Raw genomic sequence first — 17,930 nt, forward strand, 5'->3', positions numbered from 1 at the left:
GTTGCAGAGAAATCATAGTTTTATTAGCTACTAGGAGCAGTATAAGTAGCCAGAGGGTGGTGTCTGCAGCTACTTCCAGTCCTGCTGGCCTTGAGCAACATGTTCCTTCCTATACAAACACAGTAGGAAGAGGCATGTTACTCAAGGGCAGCGGAAAGAGGAGCAGCCATCAGAGACCACCCCAATGACTATTTACCCTATTCTCAGCAGCTATTAATTAAAACACAAAATGTACCTCTATAAAGCAGAGTTATCAAGCTGCCTGGAACCCACACTGTTTTCTACAGAAGCTAATCACTTCTCATGTTTTATTACGCTAATAAAATGAAACCTAAGCTATGATTGGTTGCTGTGGGAAAAGCTACACAGTGAGTGTCAGGCAGCTTGATAAGCCTGAGTCTATGAGTACAGCCTAGAATATCAATTATTCATCAATTGTTTATGGAGTTTTATGTGACTTTTATACCATGTTGTAACTCTGGACACGTTAATAATGATGTGTTTGTGTATCTAGATAACGTACAAGACACACCTTTAGACTTTTGACACATTTACTGTAATAAACTACCAACTGCAAACATAAGCACATGGCTAAAAGGCCAACAAATACACAGACAAGAGAAATACAGTGTTAGGCCATGTTCACACAACGTGAAACACCAGCCGTTCTGTGACCCGGCCAGTGAAGATCATCCCTAGTACCGGCCGGATGATCTTCGTTTGTGCTACATTGGGATGTGAATGCATCCGTGAGCACCCGCATGCCAATTTACCATTGAACACAATGGAGAGTGCGGCTGGAGCTGCACTCTCCATTGTGTAACCTGTCAGGCTTGTGCGGCCATAGTGGACACACATAACTGACATGTCAGTTTTTTTACAGCCGCTAGCGATCCCGGCCAGAGTGTATACTATGTTTATACACTCCAGCTGGGATTCCCTCAAACTGCAGTACAATGCAAGTTTAGCTGCAAATCGCCAACAACGGCTGTAATTAATACTAAACTTACGTTGTGTGAATATGGCCTTAGGCTATGTTCGCACACAGTATTTTTGCTCAGTATTTTGGTCAGTGGTTTGCAACCACAACCAGAAGTGGATTGAAAACACAGAAAGGCTATGTTCACACACTGTTGAAATTGAGTGGATGTCCGCCATTTATCAGCAAATAATTGCCATTATTTGAAGCAACGACCCTTGTTTTAAATAACGTACATTACTTGCCATTAAATGGCGGCCATCCACTCAATTTCAACAGTGTGTGAAATTCTGGTTGCGGCTACTGTCCACAATACTGAGCAAAGATACTGCGTGAACATAGCATACCCAGAGCATATCTGGGTACTGATAAAACATTGAAAACATACAGTAATTTAACATACAGATCTGCAATAAATGAAACTATTTTTGTATACCTTCTTGAAATACAACTTTCTTAGAGCACAAAATAAGGAATGCAGTCAGATACCTGATTTTCAACATTTTCTCCTTTACTGCTACAATTTCTCTAATTGATATAGACTGCTCTAGCTCACCATAGCCTTCTACCATAACCATCAATAATCATTACTATGGAGCATCTTTTTTATCTTTAGAATTAAGCAGCACATACAGTAGCAGACCCTTGCAGTGCGAAGTTATAGATAAGTTATAGATAAAAAAAAAAATAAAATCTGATGCTTGGTACTGAGTAGGGATGGTCCGAACCCTCCGAGGTTCGGGTTCGTATGAACCCGAACGCTCGGCATCAGATTCCCGCTGTCTGCCCGCTCCGTGGAGCGGGCGGATATAGCGGGAGGACCGCCTGGAAAACTGGGATACAGCCTATGGCTATAGCTGTATCCCAGTTTTCCAGGCGGTCCTCCCGCTGGATCCGCCCGCTGCACAGAGCGGGCAGACAGCGGGAATCATTACCGAGAGTTCGGGTTCGTACGAACCTGAACCGAACTCGGTTCGGACCATCCCTAGTTCTGAGTTTGGTAGTTAAGTACGTAAAGGGTTACTTCTGTGGCTGTTAAACATTAGGGGAGCACCTGCAGCTAGGACACACAAGGGTGGATGGGGTGTTTTAGAACTGCATCTGCAGTCTGTGGCCTACAACTGAAATACTTAGAGATTTGTTCTCCAGCATAATTTCCAGTCATTTTTGCCTCAGATGAGACAACAGTCTACCTATTTAGCATTTTTAAATGTTGAAGGGTGCGTGAGTTCATGCGCCTGACTTGGCCCCCGCCAGCCCTTGATCCCTGTAGTGGCTTCTAGTGTCTCTCGAATGTTCAGAAAGCATCAAGTGCATAAATCTTGTGTGCATAAGTGACAGCATCTCAGTTCTGCAAGTAATAAAATTGTACCTGGTTTCCCTCTTGTTAAAAAGGATATTAACCCCTTCAGTCCTGCCAAGCCCTTACATTAATGACAGCAGGGTGGATTAACCATACGTGTTTAAACCAATACCTTGTACAATATTAACTTCACCTTAAAATGAATTGTGTGGGAAATAAGCGCCGAGTCATATTCATGTAGCAGCTTGAGAATGTCTGCCTGTAAACTGCTTGCAGCTAATGCATGCCAATGTGCACACAGCACTCTGCAGTCTTGGTAAACAAAGCATTGCTCTCGTGATTCAGCAATGATTGTCAGGCCTCCCCAGCACTGCAAAGGTTAAGGTCACCAGATGATATTTGCTGAAGATCCTTTTCAGAAAATTGGCTCGGAGAGGAGAAAGGCTCATCTTGTGATTTATGTGTAGCCTGATCCAGACTCGCAAGCCACAGAGCGAGAGACAGAGAGAGAGAGGAATATAATGTATTCAGAAGCTGATGAGAACCAGCAGCCAATGGGATGAAGTCAATTGTTAATGAGTAGAAGAGAGGTGGAGGATATTCCTAAAGTGTATAAGTGGTTAAAGATACTGTAGTGGAGCATGATCATAATCATTGTGTCCTTTCTCATGGCAGGGACGCCAGCAAAAATGCAACAAGCTTTATTTATTTTTTTTAATATGGAGATAGTATCTGATCCGACTGACTAAGGCATTTGATTATGAATCGTCTAACACAAGCTTGAAGCTGCATAGTGTAGCTTCCGAATCAAAGCTGGGAAACCGAGATACTGAAGGACTGGAGCACTTGCATCTGAGAAGATGGAGAGGGTAAAAGGTCACCTGGACGATGGGCAGGAGGCTCAAGAGCGCCTCGCTTTGACTACAGCAATAAACACGCTCATAGTTGTCCTTGTGTACATTGTGATCAAGGTGAGCGTGGATGGAATCCGTCAATGGAGAGCGAAGGTATCTATCCTAGTGGTGGGTGCTGGACCTATTGGATTAACGGCGGCCTTGGTGGCTGTTCGCTCAGGTAAAGTGCTTCATTTGACCATTTTGGATGAGCGCTCAAGGACTTCGTTGCTTTGTCGACCACAGCAGATCGCTTTGGACCCAAGAAGCGTCAAGTTTCTCCTAGCTTTGGGGGTTGACTTTGACAACATTGAAGGATGTTGGCACAATGACCACTTCTTTACCAAGATTGGAGTATTCCAGGAGCATCTTCTTAGCATTCTGGAGCAGCGAAAGCAGACACTAGATATTAGGATCTTACTGGGAACCAAAGTAAGTGTTATAGCTGATATGTAGAGTATAAATACATCAAAACAGAGATGTAGCAGAGCTGAATTTGGCAGTTCGGTTTTTTGTACGTTCATTAAATATATTTTGGTCATGAATCAGGCTTAGAAAAATATTACCTGCAGTCTAATTTAAAGCATGAGAAAACACATTGTAATATCATGTTGTCTCACATGGCCATCAGCTCTGCTTCGTATAACAAACTCAGCTCTACTGCATCTGGTTATGCTATAGATAAGGTCAACATCCAGGTGTTTACCTACTGTATGAATCACCTAATGTGATTCCACCTCTGTACACCAGGGTTCAAACACCTTTAGATGTACAGTAGTATGATGTGCCATTGTGCTTATGTAGCCAAACAACATTGTCCGCACATGATATACATATGGACAGTGCAGAAAAATGGGAGTAACCACAATGGGCATATATCAGAGCTGCAGAATGTTATTAGGCTAGACACTTAGCTGACTTTAGATATTCTCATACTAACTGTACATTAGGCAATCACACTAATAATGCAACTCCCCTATTTAAGGTACATTTTAATATATTATTGTAGCAGACTGGAGTGAGAGGATCTCAGGGAGGATAGAGATTAAGATGAATAAATGAAGATCACAGGCCGAGTGGTAATGACTCTCTCCCTCTTCCTGAGGTAGATACTGCCACAGAAGTTAAAGAGAGGGACTGCACCTAGGTGTTTGGTGATGATGGTACTTGTAGTTCCCCCTGGGGCTTCTCTATTACTGCTGCCTAAGGGGGTTATGGAGAAGCCCTTGATGGTGATGAGATGCAGAGAAAAACAGACAACAGAGAGTCGAGGCAGTGAGGTATAACAGTCACCTTTACTTAAAGTTGAAGCATAAGAAGTATATAACTTGAACAGTTTATTTGTGCTTAAATGGGTACTCCAGCGAAGCTTTTTCCCAGTAATTGAAACACATTACAAAGTTATATAACTCTGTAATATGCTTCAATCACCTATTTGCCCCCTTCCCTATCCCCCACCAGAAAGTGAAGTAAACTCATTTTTACATAATGATTGTTGACCCCAGGCTTCTCTGTGGAAGCAATTTTGTTACAATGACATCATCAAGAGAGAGGCGGGTCTAAGCCCTGTTAAGCCAGCCTCCCTTTGTCAGATGACACAAGTTGCTAAGCTCTGACTGTTGTTACAATGGAGATTGTTGGTGTATATGGAGTCGCCCTTTTGTATACTGGCAGTGAACCACTATCCAGAAGGATGAGTTATCTAGGCCCGGCCGTAAGCCAGAATGTTTTGGATCCGCGAGGGCACTTCGAGAAATTACCCCTCGGTATAAAATAGTACCTAGTAGAGTAGGATCAGTAAGGATCAGGCTCCTCAATAATAAGAATAAGTAAGCTACGTAGCTTCACCTATATAATAAGAATGAAAGTCTGTCTGTCTGTCCCGTATAGACTTCCAAACGCATGAACCGTTTGACCCCAAATTTGGCAGACAGATACACTGGGTGCCCGGGAAGGTAAGAATGAAGGTCCCGTCCCCGCCAGATGTACAGGAGGGGGGGAGGGGGAAGAGCAGCGCCCCATAGAGATGAATGGGAAAATCTCCACACTGCACACACAGGTGACATAATTAGCTGCAGCTCTGCCAAGAGGGAACGGCAGTTGCAAGCCTTAGCAACCAATAGGATTCTCCCAAGTAAGATAGAGTGGTCGGCACTGCTGTAGGCTATAACGTCTGTTGAAGGTGTTGCACTAGTGTGTGTATAAGGACATACAGTGTGTCAGTTGGGGTGGTGCTCACTCAAGTTGAGGGACAGTGTCGTCCGAGCAGAAAAAAATCCATTCATAGAAGAGGAAAGAATGAGGGCACTCACCCGTATGCTTGACTCCTTTATTTCACTTCATGCAGGCAGACATAGTACTTGATCTGCTCACTTCAGTGAGGACGCCAACCCCTCCGCCGATGACACGTGACAGCTGTTTCGCACGTAGATCACGTGCTTCGACTGACGACGGGTGAGTGCCCTCATTCTTTCCTCTTCTATGAATCAACCAATAGGATTACTACTTTCATTTTCATAGGGAGCTGGAATCTGAATAGTTGCTAGGGCAGCTGCTTCACAACAAATCCACAGAAATAAATAGTAGACCCCTACTCCATCTATACAGTACATGTATACAGGACCCCCTACTCCATCTATACAGTACATGTATACAGGGCAGTATTACCAGCTGCTGCTGCCCTGAGCACTAAACCTGAGGACGCCCCATCCTCACTCACCAATTAGCATCAGGATAGGTAGATTGGTAGGTAATAGGTCCAGATGTCACATTTAACACAGCCACACCAGACCTGACCAATACCGCCTTACTGTGACTGGATAATACTGTCATACCAGACATGACCAATACCAGCATACTGTGACTGGATAACACTGTCATAACACACCTGACCAATACCACCATACTGTGACTGGATAACACCGCTATACCAGACCTGACCAATACCGCCATACTGTGACTGGATAACACTGCCATACCAGACCTGACCAATACCGCCATATTGTGACTGGATAACACTGCCATACCAGACCTGACCAATACCGGCAAACTGTGACTGGGTAACACCACCACACCAGACCTGACCAATACCGCCATACTGTGACTGGATAACACCGCTATACCAGACCTGACCAATACTGCCATACTGTGACTGGATAACACCGCTACACCAGACCTGCCCAATACCGCCACACTGTGACTGGATAACACCGCCATATCAGACCTGACCAATACCGCCATACTGTGACGGGAGAACACCACCATACCAGACCTGACCAATACCACCATACTGTGACTGGATAACACCGCTACACCAGACCTGACCAATACCGACACACTGTGACTGGATAAAACTGTCATACCAGACCTGACCAATACCGCAATACTGTGACTGGATAAAACCGCTATACCAGACTTGACTAATACCGCCATACCCCCCTCGAAAAGACACCAGATTTTCTGGCAAGTCTGAACGGGAGGGTACTGCCCCTCTGCAAGGTGCTACGCTAGGCACCAGACCATGGGTGCCTAATGGTAAATATGACCCTGCAGTTATACAGGACACTACAGGTATACAGGACCCCAAAACTATACACTACAGGTCCACAGGACCTCCACCAACTATATACTACAGGTATACAGAACCCCAAAATTTACCCTACAGGTATCCAGGACCTCCACCAACTATATACTTCAGGTATCCAGGACCTCCACCAACTATATACAACAGGTATACAGGACCCCAAACTATACACTACAGGTATACAGGAACCCAAAACTATACACTATAGGTATACAGGACCTCCACCAACTCTATACTACAGGTATTCAGCACCCCCACCAGCTCTATACTACAGGTATACAGGACCCCAATCTATACACTACAGGTATACAGGACCCCAAAACTATACACTATAGGTATACTGGAACTCCACCAACTATATACTACAGGTATATAGGACCCCAAACTATACACTACAGGTTTACGGAAACCCAGAACTATACACTACAGGTATACAGGACCTCCACCAACTCTATAACAGGTATACAGCACCCCCACCAACTCTACACTACAGGTATACAGGACCCCAAACTATACACTACAGGTATACAGGACCCCAAAACTATATACTACAGGTATACAGGAACTCCACCAACTATATACTACAGGTATATAACACCCCAAACTTTACACTACAGGTATACAGGCCCTCCACCAACTATATACTACAGGTATACAGGACCCCAAACTATACACTACAGGTTTACAGAAACCCAGAACTATACACTACAGGTATACAGGACCTCCACCAACTCTATAACACAGGTATACAGCACCCCCACCAACTCTACACTACAGGTATACAGGACCCCAAACTATACACTACAGGTATACAGGACCCCAAAACTATATACTACAGGTATACAGGAACTCCACCAACTATATACTACAGGTATACAGGACCCCCGAACTATATACTACAGGTATACAAGACCTCCACCAAATATACACTAAAAGTATCCAGGACCCTCAAATTATAAACTACAGGTATACAAGACCTCCACCAACTATACATTACAGGTATACAGCACCAACTATATACTACAGGTATACAGGACCCCCGAACTATACAGTACAGGTATACAGGACCTTCACCAAGTATACACTGCAGGTATACAGGACTTCCCAAACTATACAGTACAGGTATACAGCCCCCCCAACTATACACTACTGGTATACAGGACCTCCCTCAACTAAACACTACAGGTATACAGCCCCCCAACTACACACTACAGGTATACAGGACCCCCCAACTATACACTATAGGTATACAGCCCCCCCACCCCCCAACTATGCACTACAGATATGTGGGACCCCTAAAAACTATACACTGTACGTATACAGAACCCCTCCAACAATGCACTACAGGTATACACTAATTCCACTGATTAACTCAGATGAAACAATACCTTTAGATTGGCCTCCTGGGCACCTTAGAACAAATCTAATTAACACACTGACACTTTATACCTGGGCAGCGCAGGTACATTTTATAGTAACTCCTATCTATCAAATTGCCTCTGTCCTTGTTAGCTGTCTCCTCACAGTTCCTGTTAAGAATGTTACTCCTACCACAGCTGCACTTGATTAACCTGGGGATTCCAACTGCCTCTTGAGGGGAGCTCATTAGAATAGCCCCACCCTCTTTCCGGACCTTTCACCTAGCTAGTGCAGTACACTAAGGAGGCAGTTGGTGTTGCTATGGTAACTCCCTGAGAGTGGTGTGTGTGAATAAGAAAGATGACCCATTTCCAGCATGGCTCCTCTCTATAATACAATAAAGAATAACCAATATATTAAAATCTATGTCAATATAACAGGGTTCTATCTCTGCCCAACTTTAGCGAACCCCCAACTCATGTACACTGTATTATCATGTACAGAAACACAATAGCAAGATCTCCTCCTATAAACAGAGCTCAGTTTGTTGGCTCCAATGTCAGTGCATGCTCGGAGCTGTAGTTGTGCAACACAAGATAGCCAGCACACCACTGGTGTATCCGTTCATATTGATTAAAAAATTTTAACCCCAGAACTCTAAGAAATATAAAGACATCAAAGCCACCTTGCTCAGGGTGATCAGCTGATTTTTTGAGGGAAGCTGCAGCCAGCCATACATTCTTTATGCAGTATACATGGGGTATATGATGGTGGGCATGCAGATGAATAGCTGCCTGTGTAATATTAGTATGGCTAGAGTCCACGAGAAAATAAACTACTCATACAGAGCTGCTCTGTTCTGGGTGGATGTTTCCTAAATATTTATTTCCTAATAATGTTAGAAATGTTCTTATTGTCTATGGACTATAGCCTTAGGGCTGGTGTCACACACAGCGCTTTTTGGAAAGCTGCCATTGCAGTTTTTGTAGCTTTTTTCAGCCAAGGCTAGAAGTGGAGCCAACAGGAAGAGGAAGCATACGTCCTTTCTTTATATTTCTCATTGTTTATAAAACTTCATTAAAAAAAAAAACAAAAAAACATACTGCAACATTTTCCCAAAAAGACAAGTTTATTAATCTATGTAAAACAGAAAATTTTAATAATTTGCCCATAGCAACTAATCACAGCTCGGGTTTCATGTTACCAGTCCTAGTTACAATATAAAAGCTGATCTGTGATTGGTTGCTGTGGGCAAATTACACCTGTTTTGGTCTACACACTTTGATAAATAAGGGCCAGTATATGTGAGTTATCCCTAAGGTTATATTCACACATAGTATTTCTATCAGTCTTTTGGTCAGCCTTGATGGCACATTCACATAGTGGGCTCACAAACAGTAAGTATTTGACCATGTGTATATGCATTGGTCCTCATTTTGATCAGTTTTTCTTTTTTTTTTAGTTTAAGTTTTAGTCGAGATTGAGTGGATGGCTGCCATTTAGAGACAAGCAATTACCGTTATTTTAAAACAACGATTGTTGTTTTAAAGGTTGGCACAAACTATTGGCTTATGTGAATCCAAGGGAAACAGTTGAACCAAGAATGTATCACTAGTTTCAAAAGGGGGTGTTAAGGAAAAACATGTCTAAGGGTCCATTTACACAGAAAGATTATCTGACAGATTATCTGCCAAAGATTTGAAGCCAAAGCCAGGAATGGATTTGAGAATAGGAGAAATCTCAGTCTTTCCTTTCTAACCTGATCTCTGTTTATAGTCTGTTTCTGGTTTTGGCTTCAAATCTTTGGCACATAATGTGTCAGATAATCTTTCTGTGTAAATGGACCCTAAGCGTCTGTGGTTGTAGGTGAATGTCACAGTAAGGGTACAGAATCTGCTGCGATTTGATGTTGCAAATATCAGTATAACTAAATGATTGAACACAGCATCAAATTTGCTGCAGATCCTGTGATCCTGTGTACTATTACACGGAACGATAATCAACCGAATCGGCCCGATTCGTCCGATTATCGCTCCGTGAAATAAATGCAACGATCAGCCGATGACGACGATCATCAGCTGATCGTTGATATAGGTTTAAACCTATAACGTGTACGTGTATTACGTGCAATAGCGGTGCATGGCCGGCGGCGGACGATATACATTACCTATGCAGGCTGCAGGGCTCCTCCTGCGGTCCTCTCCCTGGATCCCGTGCGCTCCAGCTTCAGAGTAGCCTGTCTGAGCCTACAGGCCGCTCAGCCAATCACTGTCCGGGACCGCCGCGGCCAGTGATTGGCTGAGCGGCCAGTCAGCTGAGACAGGCTGCCCTGAAGCTGAAGCGCACGGGACTAGGGGAGAGGACCGCAAGAGGAGCCCTGCAGCCTGCATAGATAATGTATAAAGTTAAGCAAGGGCTGCAAGGACATCGGTAACAATGTCCCTGCAGCCCTTGCTAAACGACAATCGAGCCGTGTAATAGGCCCAGTAAACGAGCGCCAATCTAGCAGATCGGCGCTCATTTACAGTTATCGGGCCTTCATTGGCCCCTGTAATAACACCCTAAGGCTCCCAGAGGTCGGGCCCAGTCAATCAGTGACTGCAGTGGGGCCGTGCACTGATTGAATGAGCGGGACCTACGGGAGCCTCAGATGCAGCTGGAGCGTGGATCAGGTACAGTATGCTCTGGGCAGAGGTGGGTTAAGGGGGCGGCATTAACATACTCACAGCAGGGTGACAGTGGGAAGGTATCTGCAACGGATTTTGCTGCAAACTCGCAGCATGAAATCCGCTGCAGATACGGTACGTGTGAACCCACCCTTAGGCTGGGTTCACACTACGTATATTTCAGTCAGTATTGTGGTCCTCATATTGCAACCTAAACCAGGAGTGGATTGAATACACAGAAAGGCTCTGTCCACAAAATGTAATTCTTTGAAGAGACGTTGTTAGTAGGTGTATGCTGCCTTATGTAAGAGTAGCATGAACTAGTCAACAGAATCATGTTTCACTTACATAGTTCTGTGCAACTAATTTTGGAGATATCTTCCTAAAAAACATGGACTTGATATTCATGAGCATCAACACACTCTGCTCATTGGACAGTCTATACTCTGCACATATACTGTGTAAAGGCAAACAGCTGCCAATCAGCGTCGGAGGAAGTAGTGCAACACAAATCCCAGTGCAAACTCTTGCATATCAGGAGAATGGCTGAACAGAATGATGGAAGTGATACATGATCCTGTTCAGCATTTCTGTCAGTAGTTTATACTGTCCTCATTAAAATCAATATAACCCTAGTGATAGATTCCCTTTAAAGGTGTTGCCCTATAACGCTGGTGTGTAAGGTTGATCTCCATGCCATTCTGACCGGAGATTCACTTCCCCATTAAATGGAGATGCAATATAAGACACTGCCCATGGGACACAGTTATGTGACCATGTTTAATAAGCAGGGGTGGTGTACAACGCACGGAAACTGATGCCTCAATAGGAAGCATCAGTTTCAACACAAGGAATTGATGCTTTACTACCATCTCCCTGGACTGCTTCTTTAATAGATGTCATAATTAACCTCCTCCCGCCAATGCACTGTAAATTAACGTAGCTGAAGCCTATGCCTGAGGCTGCAGCGACATTAGTTTACGATCGAGGATAACACAGGCGCAAAAGCTGCGCCTGTGTCGTGCACAGCGGGTCTGCGGCCCGGCACTCTGCCCCCTCCTTTCTCTCCCCTGCCGCTGTCACAAGATTGTGACAGCGGTAGGGGACAGAGCAGAGGGGGCAGACATAGGGACATCATCTTATGGGATCATTATAATCCCATAAGCTGATGTCCAAAAACGACCTGGACATTGATGCATCAATAACCTCAGGTCGTAAAAGGGTTAATGACTATGTGAGCCCGGAGAATTTCTTGAATGTCTGATCAATATTTCAAGTAGCTGCAAATGCTAAAGAAAAAAACAAGAGAATGATAAGGGGATTGTGTTATTTGGGTGGAGTTGTGGAATGCGGAGTAGATTAGCTGCTTTGCAGTTGCATTACTCAAAAAGACATCTATAAGCTTCAGCTTCAACATAGGCTCCTGTCAGTGGATAGCAAAATTCAGCCGTGCACAGCATAAGTCACCATAGAAACGAGAATGCTTGAACCTTTTACCTTTGTCTTTTTTTATGTCTTATATTATTAGCTTGAAAAGTAGAGAGCGTTTCCTGCACATATTCAATAGCTACAAGTCCTAACCTTTCCGAACCTTCTATGAACAGAAGCTAATTAGTGGAGAATTGAGGTGATATTTGGGTTTTCTATAGCTGGAGATCTGGTTACACATAAGCTCTGTGCTTTATGACCATTCTGCAAATCTTAAATATTCATATTTAATATGTATCAAATGCTAAAATTAGTGTTCAGTCCAAGGGCTGCCCATCTGGTGACCCTCAGTCATGTCTGACTCTCATGTCTAATGTATTCTCTCTGGGCATACGTAATCCCTCCACTCCTTCACCTAGTGTAGTTGAGGCACAACCTGGACCAGGCTTTTATACCTCATGTTGGTGGAATAGGTATTTAGTTATACATGGGGGGGGGGCTACAAAGGCCTCATTAGGACAGCAGTAATGATGATTAATGATTGGTAAAAAAAACAAAAACTAATATATAGTATATATACAGTATATATTACAGTATATACAGTAGATGGACGATTATGTATAGTACCTGCTGCATGGGGAATGATCAGCAAGTGTCAATAGCTTCGAGCAAAATCACGTGTTTGTTGGAGGTCCAGCCAAAATGTAATTTTTCCTTCCAGTGGTAAGGGTAAAGGGCTATCCTGCTCCCCATCTGGTCTCCTCGGCAATGGTGATCGTCACAGTGCTTGCTGTGTAGATTGGAAGTACCTTCCCCAGTGAACTCTAGGTGACTTCTGGTCCATACAGAAACCTGTGGGACCGGCTGATTCAAAACCGGACTAAAAGTGGTGCCAATTGGGAAAATTGTTTGTATTACAAAAAGCCCACTTTCATGGTCCAATAAACCCTAGATTAAACACCTTTATTAATACCTTTGTTAATAAACATGCTCTGTTGTAAAAAAACAAAACAAAAAACACTACGGAGAAGGAGTGATGATAACCATAGATCACTCATTGGTAAGTATGCTCTGTGGCTGAGACATGTGCCTTAAATAGGGAAAATGGAGCGGCTGGTAAGAGAAGCTGCAGGGCAGCCATTTATCCTCACCGTGCTAATTTTTGGAGAGAGATTAGCATGTGGATGCCATCGTGTATGTGTTGATCAGCGCCATATAAATCACATGAAAGGCACTATAGACTGTAAATGGGTTCTGATGTTTTCATGACTCTTCCTCACATTAACATTATTTATCTTCGCTTTATAACTCCAAAGTCCTTATTCTGGTAACGTGACATCAATACAATCCACCAGCACTTCTGAAAGCTAGCAGACGGCAGCAAAACAGGAAAGGGGCTCTGGTAATGCTACTGCCAAGGCTTTTGCTCTTAAGGGGAACCCAAACAGGGAGAGATCTATTAACCAAGGCTGGTGGGGCTGGGAGAACCTGCCGGGGACTGCCTCGATCACTGGTGGCTCGGGCAGCATGAAAGTGAAAGCATAACATGTATGATGCACCTGGCTTCACACAAACCATAGTGTTTTTATATTGGAGTTTTTATATTTTTTCATTAATACGTTGCCCACCCATTACATTCCATCTTTCCAATATCAATTTATTAAGGATTCTGCACAGTTTTGCTGTTATTTAGGTGCATTCAGCCCCACCAAATGCATACAATCATCAAATTTCAGTCCAACCCGTCACCACTCCCTGCTCCTGGTCCCCACCCTCCGTGTTGGGAGTTAGCCGGGATTCATAAAATAGCAATATAATATATATAATAACAATAGACAACAGTTCGATCTATATCTATAATATAGCCTGACCCAGAATGGGTATTGGACAGAATGACTTACCATTGGATCATCCAGTGAAATTGATTAAATTGGGCAATTTTGACAGTAAGCACATGGATATCAGCAAGCCCTAATCTGGCGAGAGGAAGTTTCATATATTTCTGAAACAAATCTGGTTCATGTAAATGCAAATGTATGAATGGCTTGTAGATATAACAATATGTCTTCCACTATGAGGAAGCTACTACTTTAGTTAATCATATAATGTTGGCACTATGGGGCCTACTATAAGGCTGCCAATGCATTGTCTATTGATTTGAGGGTATGAATAAGAGCCCTATTACGTTCTGAAATGCCGAAAAATAATTGCCTATCGGCCACATATCTCTCTGTGTATTAGAGGGTATAAGGTTGATGGCTGATTGCCAGAATGAGCTGCACAACTTATTAAGCTTTGTCAGTGATTTCAGGCCATCTAATAAGGCCCTTGGGTTTAGAAGGTGTACTACGTGGATAATTAAACCCTTAATTTTTTTTCTTATAACAAATGAAGCTGTTTCCCCAGAGAATTTAGATAAAGATCCAATTTTTACATCTAGTGGAAAGTGTCCAAGATGCCAGAATAATCTGGCAACAAGGAAACAACCACCTTCCAAGGCGACTCCTTTCTCTGGAGCTATGTCTGTGCTCAATTAGATTGGGTCTCAGGACATTATTTATTCTGTGTGCACTTTCACAATTTTTCTTCCTCTGTCTGAATCTTGCATAGAAATTTTCCAGTGTTTTTCAGCATGCTTCTTAGAATACACACACAGACTGTTATCCAACCTCACATAACTTCATGGAAAAATCCTGAACAGAAAGATCTGTAATGCACCAACATCTGGAAAATCACTGATGCAAAAAGTTCACGGTAGGGAAAATGTTCTGGAAATAGTAGTCTGAGTCCTATAGATTATAGTTATCTGCGATACTATTCAATATAGGTGCAATGTATATGTGTTTATATATCTTTGTAATAGACCATCAGACACAGTATAGTGCATATGTTAGATATATTATATAGCTCAGTGATGTAGCAGAGCCTAGTTTGTGTTTTCCCAGCAAATTGTTCTAATTCACAATTTATTATTAGTAGCTTTTATGCTGTGTAAAGTAGGATTGACAACTTCTTCCCCAAACGCTAAAAATGATTTGTAGTGGACTAAATCTAAATGGCATAAATCTTTAACAGAAATGTATCTGACAAAGATGTGTACAAAGCCTTAACAATAGAAACCCAATTAACGGAGCTCAGAATGGGCTGATGTTGCTTCCAGAGACGTGCTAGGTGCACGCTATGTAAAAATGACGGCCATCTTTCACAACAATGGCCCTCATTACACAAGTAATATCCATTATTTTTTAAATAATAAACTTTATTTGCACAATGACAGCTTTTATTATGAAAGACCATCATCATTTTCACATAGTGTGAACCTAGATCATAGTGTAGCACTCTGTAGTCAGTGCTGGAAGAACATTTTCATATAAAATGTATTTTGCATATATAAAAACATATTTCAGCTGAGCATGTATCAAGATGAATGTTAATTGTTACCAAGTCTCACTAAAGACTTAAAGGATTACTCCTCTGACATTAGAGAAATAAAAAAATAAAAAAATTTTCTGGAGAGCAATATATTATTGCATATTCTGTCCTGTCTGGTTGTGTTTCCTGGTTGAGAGAGAGAGGTCAGAGGTGGTGACATCACTCATGGGATGGGACTGGAGCTCAAACATAAGATTCAGCCAGATCCTGCAATAGTGGAAGATGATGTGTTGTCTCCAGAAGACAATACAGCACCACAAGTGACAAAACTACACAGCTTCCTGTCATAGGTGAATGGCGTAAAAGCATGATTAGTGATAACACTATATTAGTAAGTTATACATCTTTTCTTAAAGTGTCACTGTCTTTATAACCTTCAAAATCTAAATCAACAGTAGAAGTGATATAAAGCAAGTTTGCAACTTACATGTGGAAAACACAGCACTTCCTGTGTTTAGACTCCTTTTTTAAAGAGTCCAAACACAGGAAGTCCGGTGTTTCCCAGGTCCTCTGAGTACTCACAAAGAAGGCAGTCATGTGATTGATGGACACATTGTGCCCTGACACTCTGTACTGGCTGGGACTTCATGTCTTTTTTTTCAACAAGCACAAGACTAAAAATCTGCCTTCAGGAGAATGGACCTGGATTTCTGGTAAGTACAGTTTTGTTTTACAGCATGGTAACAAAAAATAATGAATGTAAATTGCAAACTTGCTTTATATGAAATCTACTATTGATTTAGATTTTGAAAGTTATAATGACAGTGACAACTAAAATCCAAGTTTCTGATACTAGAATACCTCTGTAAGGCTGCATTCACACATTCCATGTTCTGCACGGAACACGGACGTGGAATGACTGTAACGGACTTCTCCCCCCGCCGGGAGCGGGGGAACTGTATAGATATGTGCCACGCTGTAATGAATCAGCCGTTCGGCTCTGTCATTACAGCACGGTGCATATCTGTACAGTTCCCCTGCTCCCAGCATCTATTCAGAGATGCTGCCCTTGCGCGGGGGGAGTCCGTTACAGGCATTTCACGTCTGTGTTCCATGCGATTCCCAGTCAATCATCATGTTGCACTACCCCTTCATCCATACAAGAAAATACAGTTGCGCTATGACCCACAGACAATGACGAGTGTGACCCTGCAGTCACAAAAAATACACGCTTCATACAGTGATATACTGTAGGAGTTGGTTGTGTATACACAGAATTGCTATTCAGGAGTCTGGAAATGCTGGGTGAGAACCCCTGTAAGACATGTAACATGTTATTGGTTGTCACATAGTTTTCATTTTCAGCTTTCTGGTCTCTTTTTTTAAATCAAATGTAGAAATGTATTTTGAGTTGTTTAAGAGAATAATTTATTAGCTTTAACTCAACAGCCTATTCCCGCTGAGTTCATTACAATCCTCTCACCGCTTGACAGCACAGTGAATATGTACCCTGCTCAAACCTTTTTATGGAGGGCAATCGAGGCAAATATTTAAACAGTAACTGTATGTTCCGATTAACTGATGAGACTAGAGCCTACCATGTAATTAGGCAATCATAGTCCCATAAGATAGCCAGTCAGACCAGTCTTCCCAGTAAGGAACAATGACTTTATTAAAAACATGCCAACGCAAAGCCAAATTAATTACTTTAAAAACAAATGTCAACTATGATAAGCGTTGCCAGAGTGTGACTCTTTAGTTTACAAATTAAAGTCCAACTTATTAATGCAAACAGAAAATCCCACAAGCAAAAAAACATGGAAGATGCTTTCCAAATCAAAGAAGTGAAAAGTATATCTAATATCTAATTAAATATCCTAGCTTTTGTTTTACTCTAGGGTTTACTTAGTTTGTTGGTTACCTGCCATCACAAGCTCTGTTTGGCCTCAATAGGCAAAGACACAAAAATGCTGTTTATTTGCCAAGTGCTTTTCTAGTTATTTGTTCCAATTACCGCTCACTGCTTCACGAGAATGTATTGTAACATTGAAATGGAAGGAGGCAGCACAAAATGACATTAGTTTAGATGAGTGCTTCTCAAATTGTAAGGCGCCCCCGAGTTGTTGATGAGGTACAAAGAGGAGGCAGTTTTCACAGACATATAGTAAGACACATAAGTATAAGCTTTTAAATGAATTAAAAGACATTTTAAAGGGGTTGACCATATATATATATATATATATGCTCAGGGTAATGGGATAAAACGTGTACTCCCCTTCAGGTGCCATTCTGACAGTGCTGTCTCTGAACTTCCTGTTCTTTGACCCAACATGCAGTAAATGCCCCA

At 42.4% G+C, this 17,930-nt stretch overlaps 1 protein-coding gene across 2 annotated transcripts in view; it reads left to right on the forward strand.

The window, feature by feature from the left end:
- The first annotated feature begins 2,742 nt into the window (after positions 1-2,742).
- The window catches only part of LOC138789717 (uncharacterized), a 50,570-nt gene continuing 35,382 nt past the window's right edge, over positions 2,743-17,930 (forward strand). The window contains exon 1 of one of the 2 annotated variants that reach the window (XM_069968493.1): positions 2,743-3,607. In XM_069968493.1, coding sequence (XP_069824594.1) covers positions 3,143-3,607 — 465 coding nt within the window. In that variant the 5' untranslated portion in view covers positions 2,743-3,142. The remainder of the gene's footprint in view (positions 3,608-17,930) is intronic. The other variant, XM_069968492.1, reaches the window with a different exon arrangement.

This window comes from Dendropsophus ebraccatus, chromosome 4 (genome assembly GCF_027789765.1).
Source record: "Dendropsophus ebraccatus isolate aDenEbr1 chromosome 4, aDenEbr1.pat, whole genome shotgun sequence".
NCBI lineage: Eukaryota > Metazoa > Chordata > Amphibia > Anura > Hylidae > Dendropsophus > Dendropsophus ebraccatus.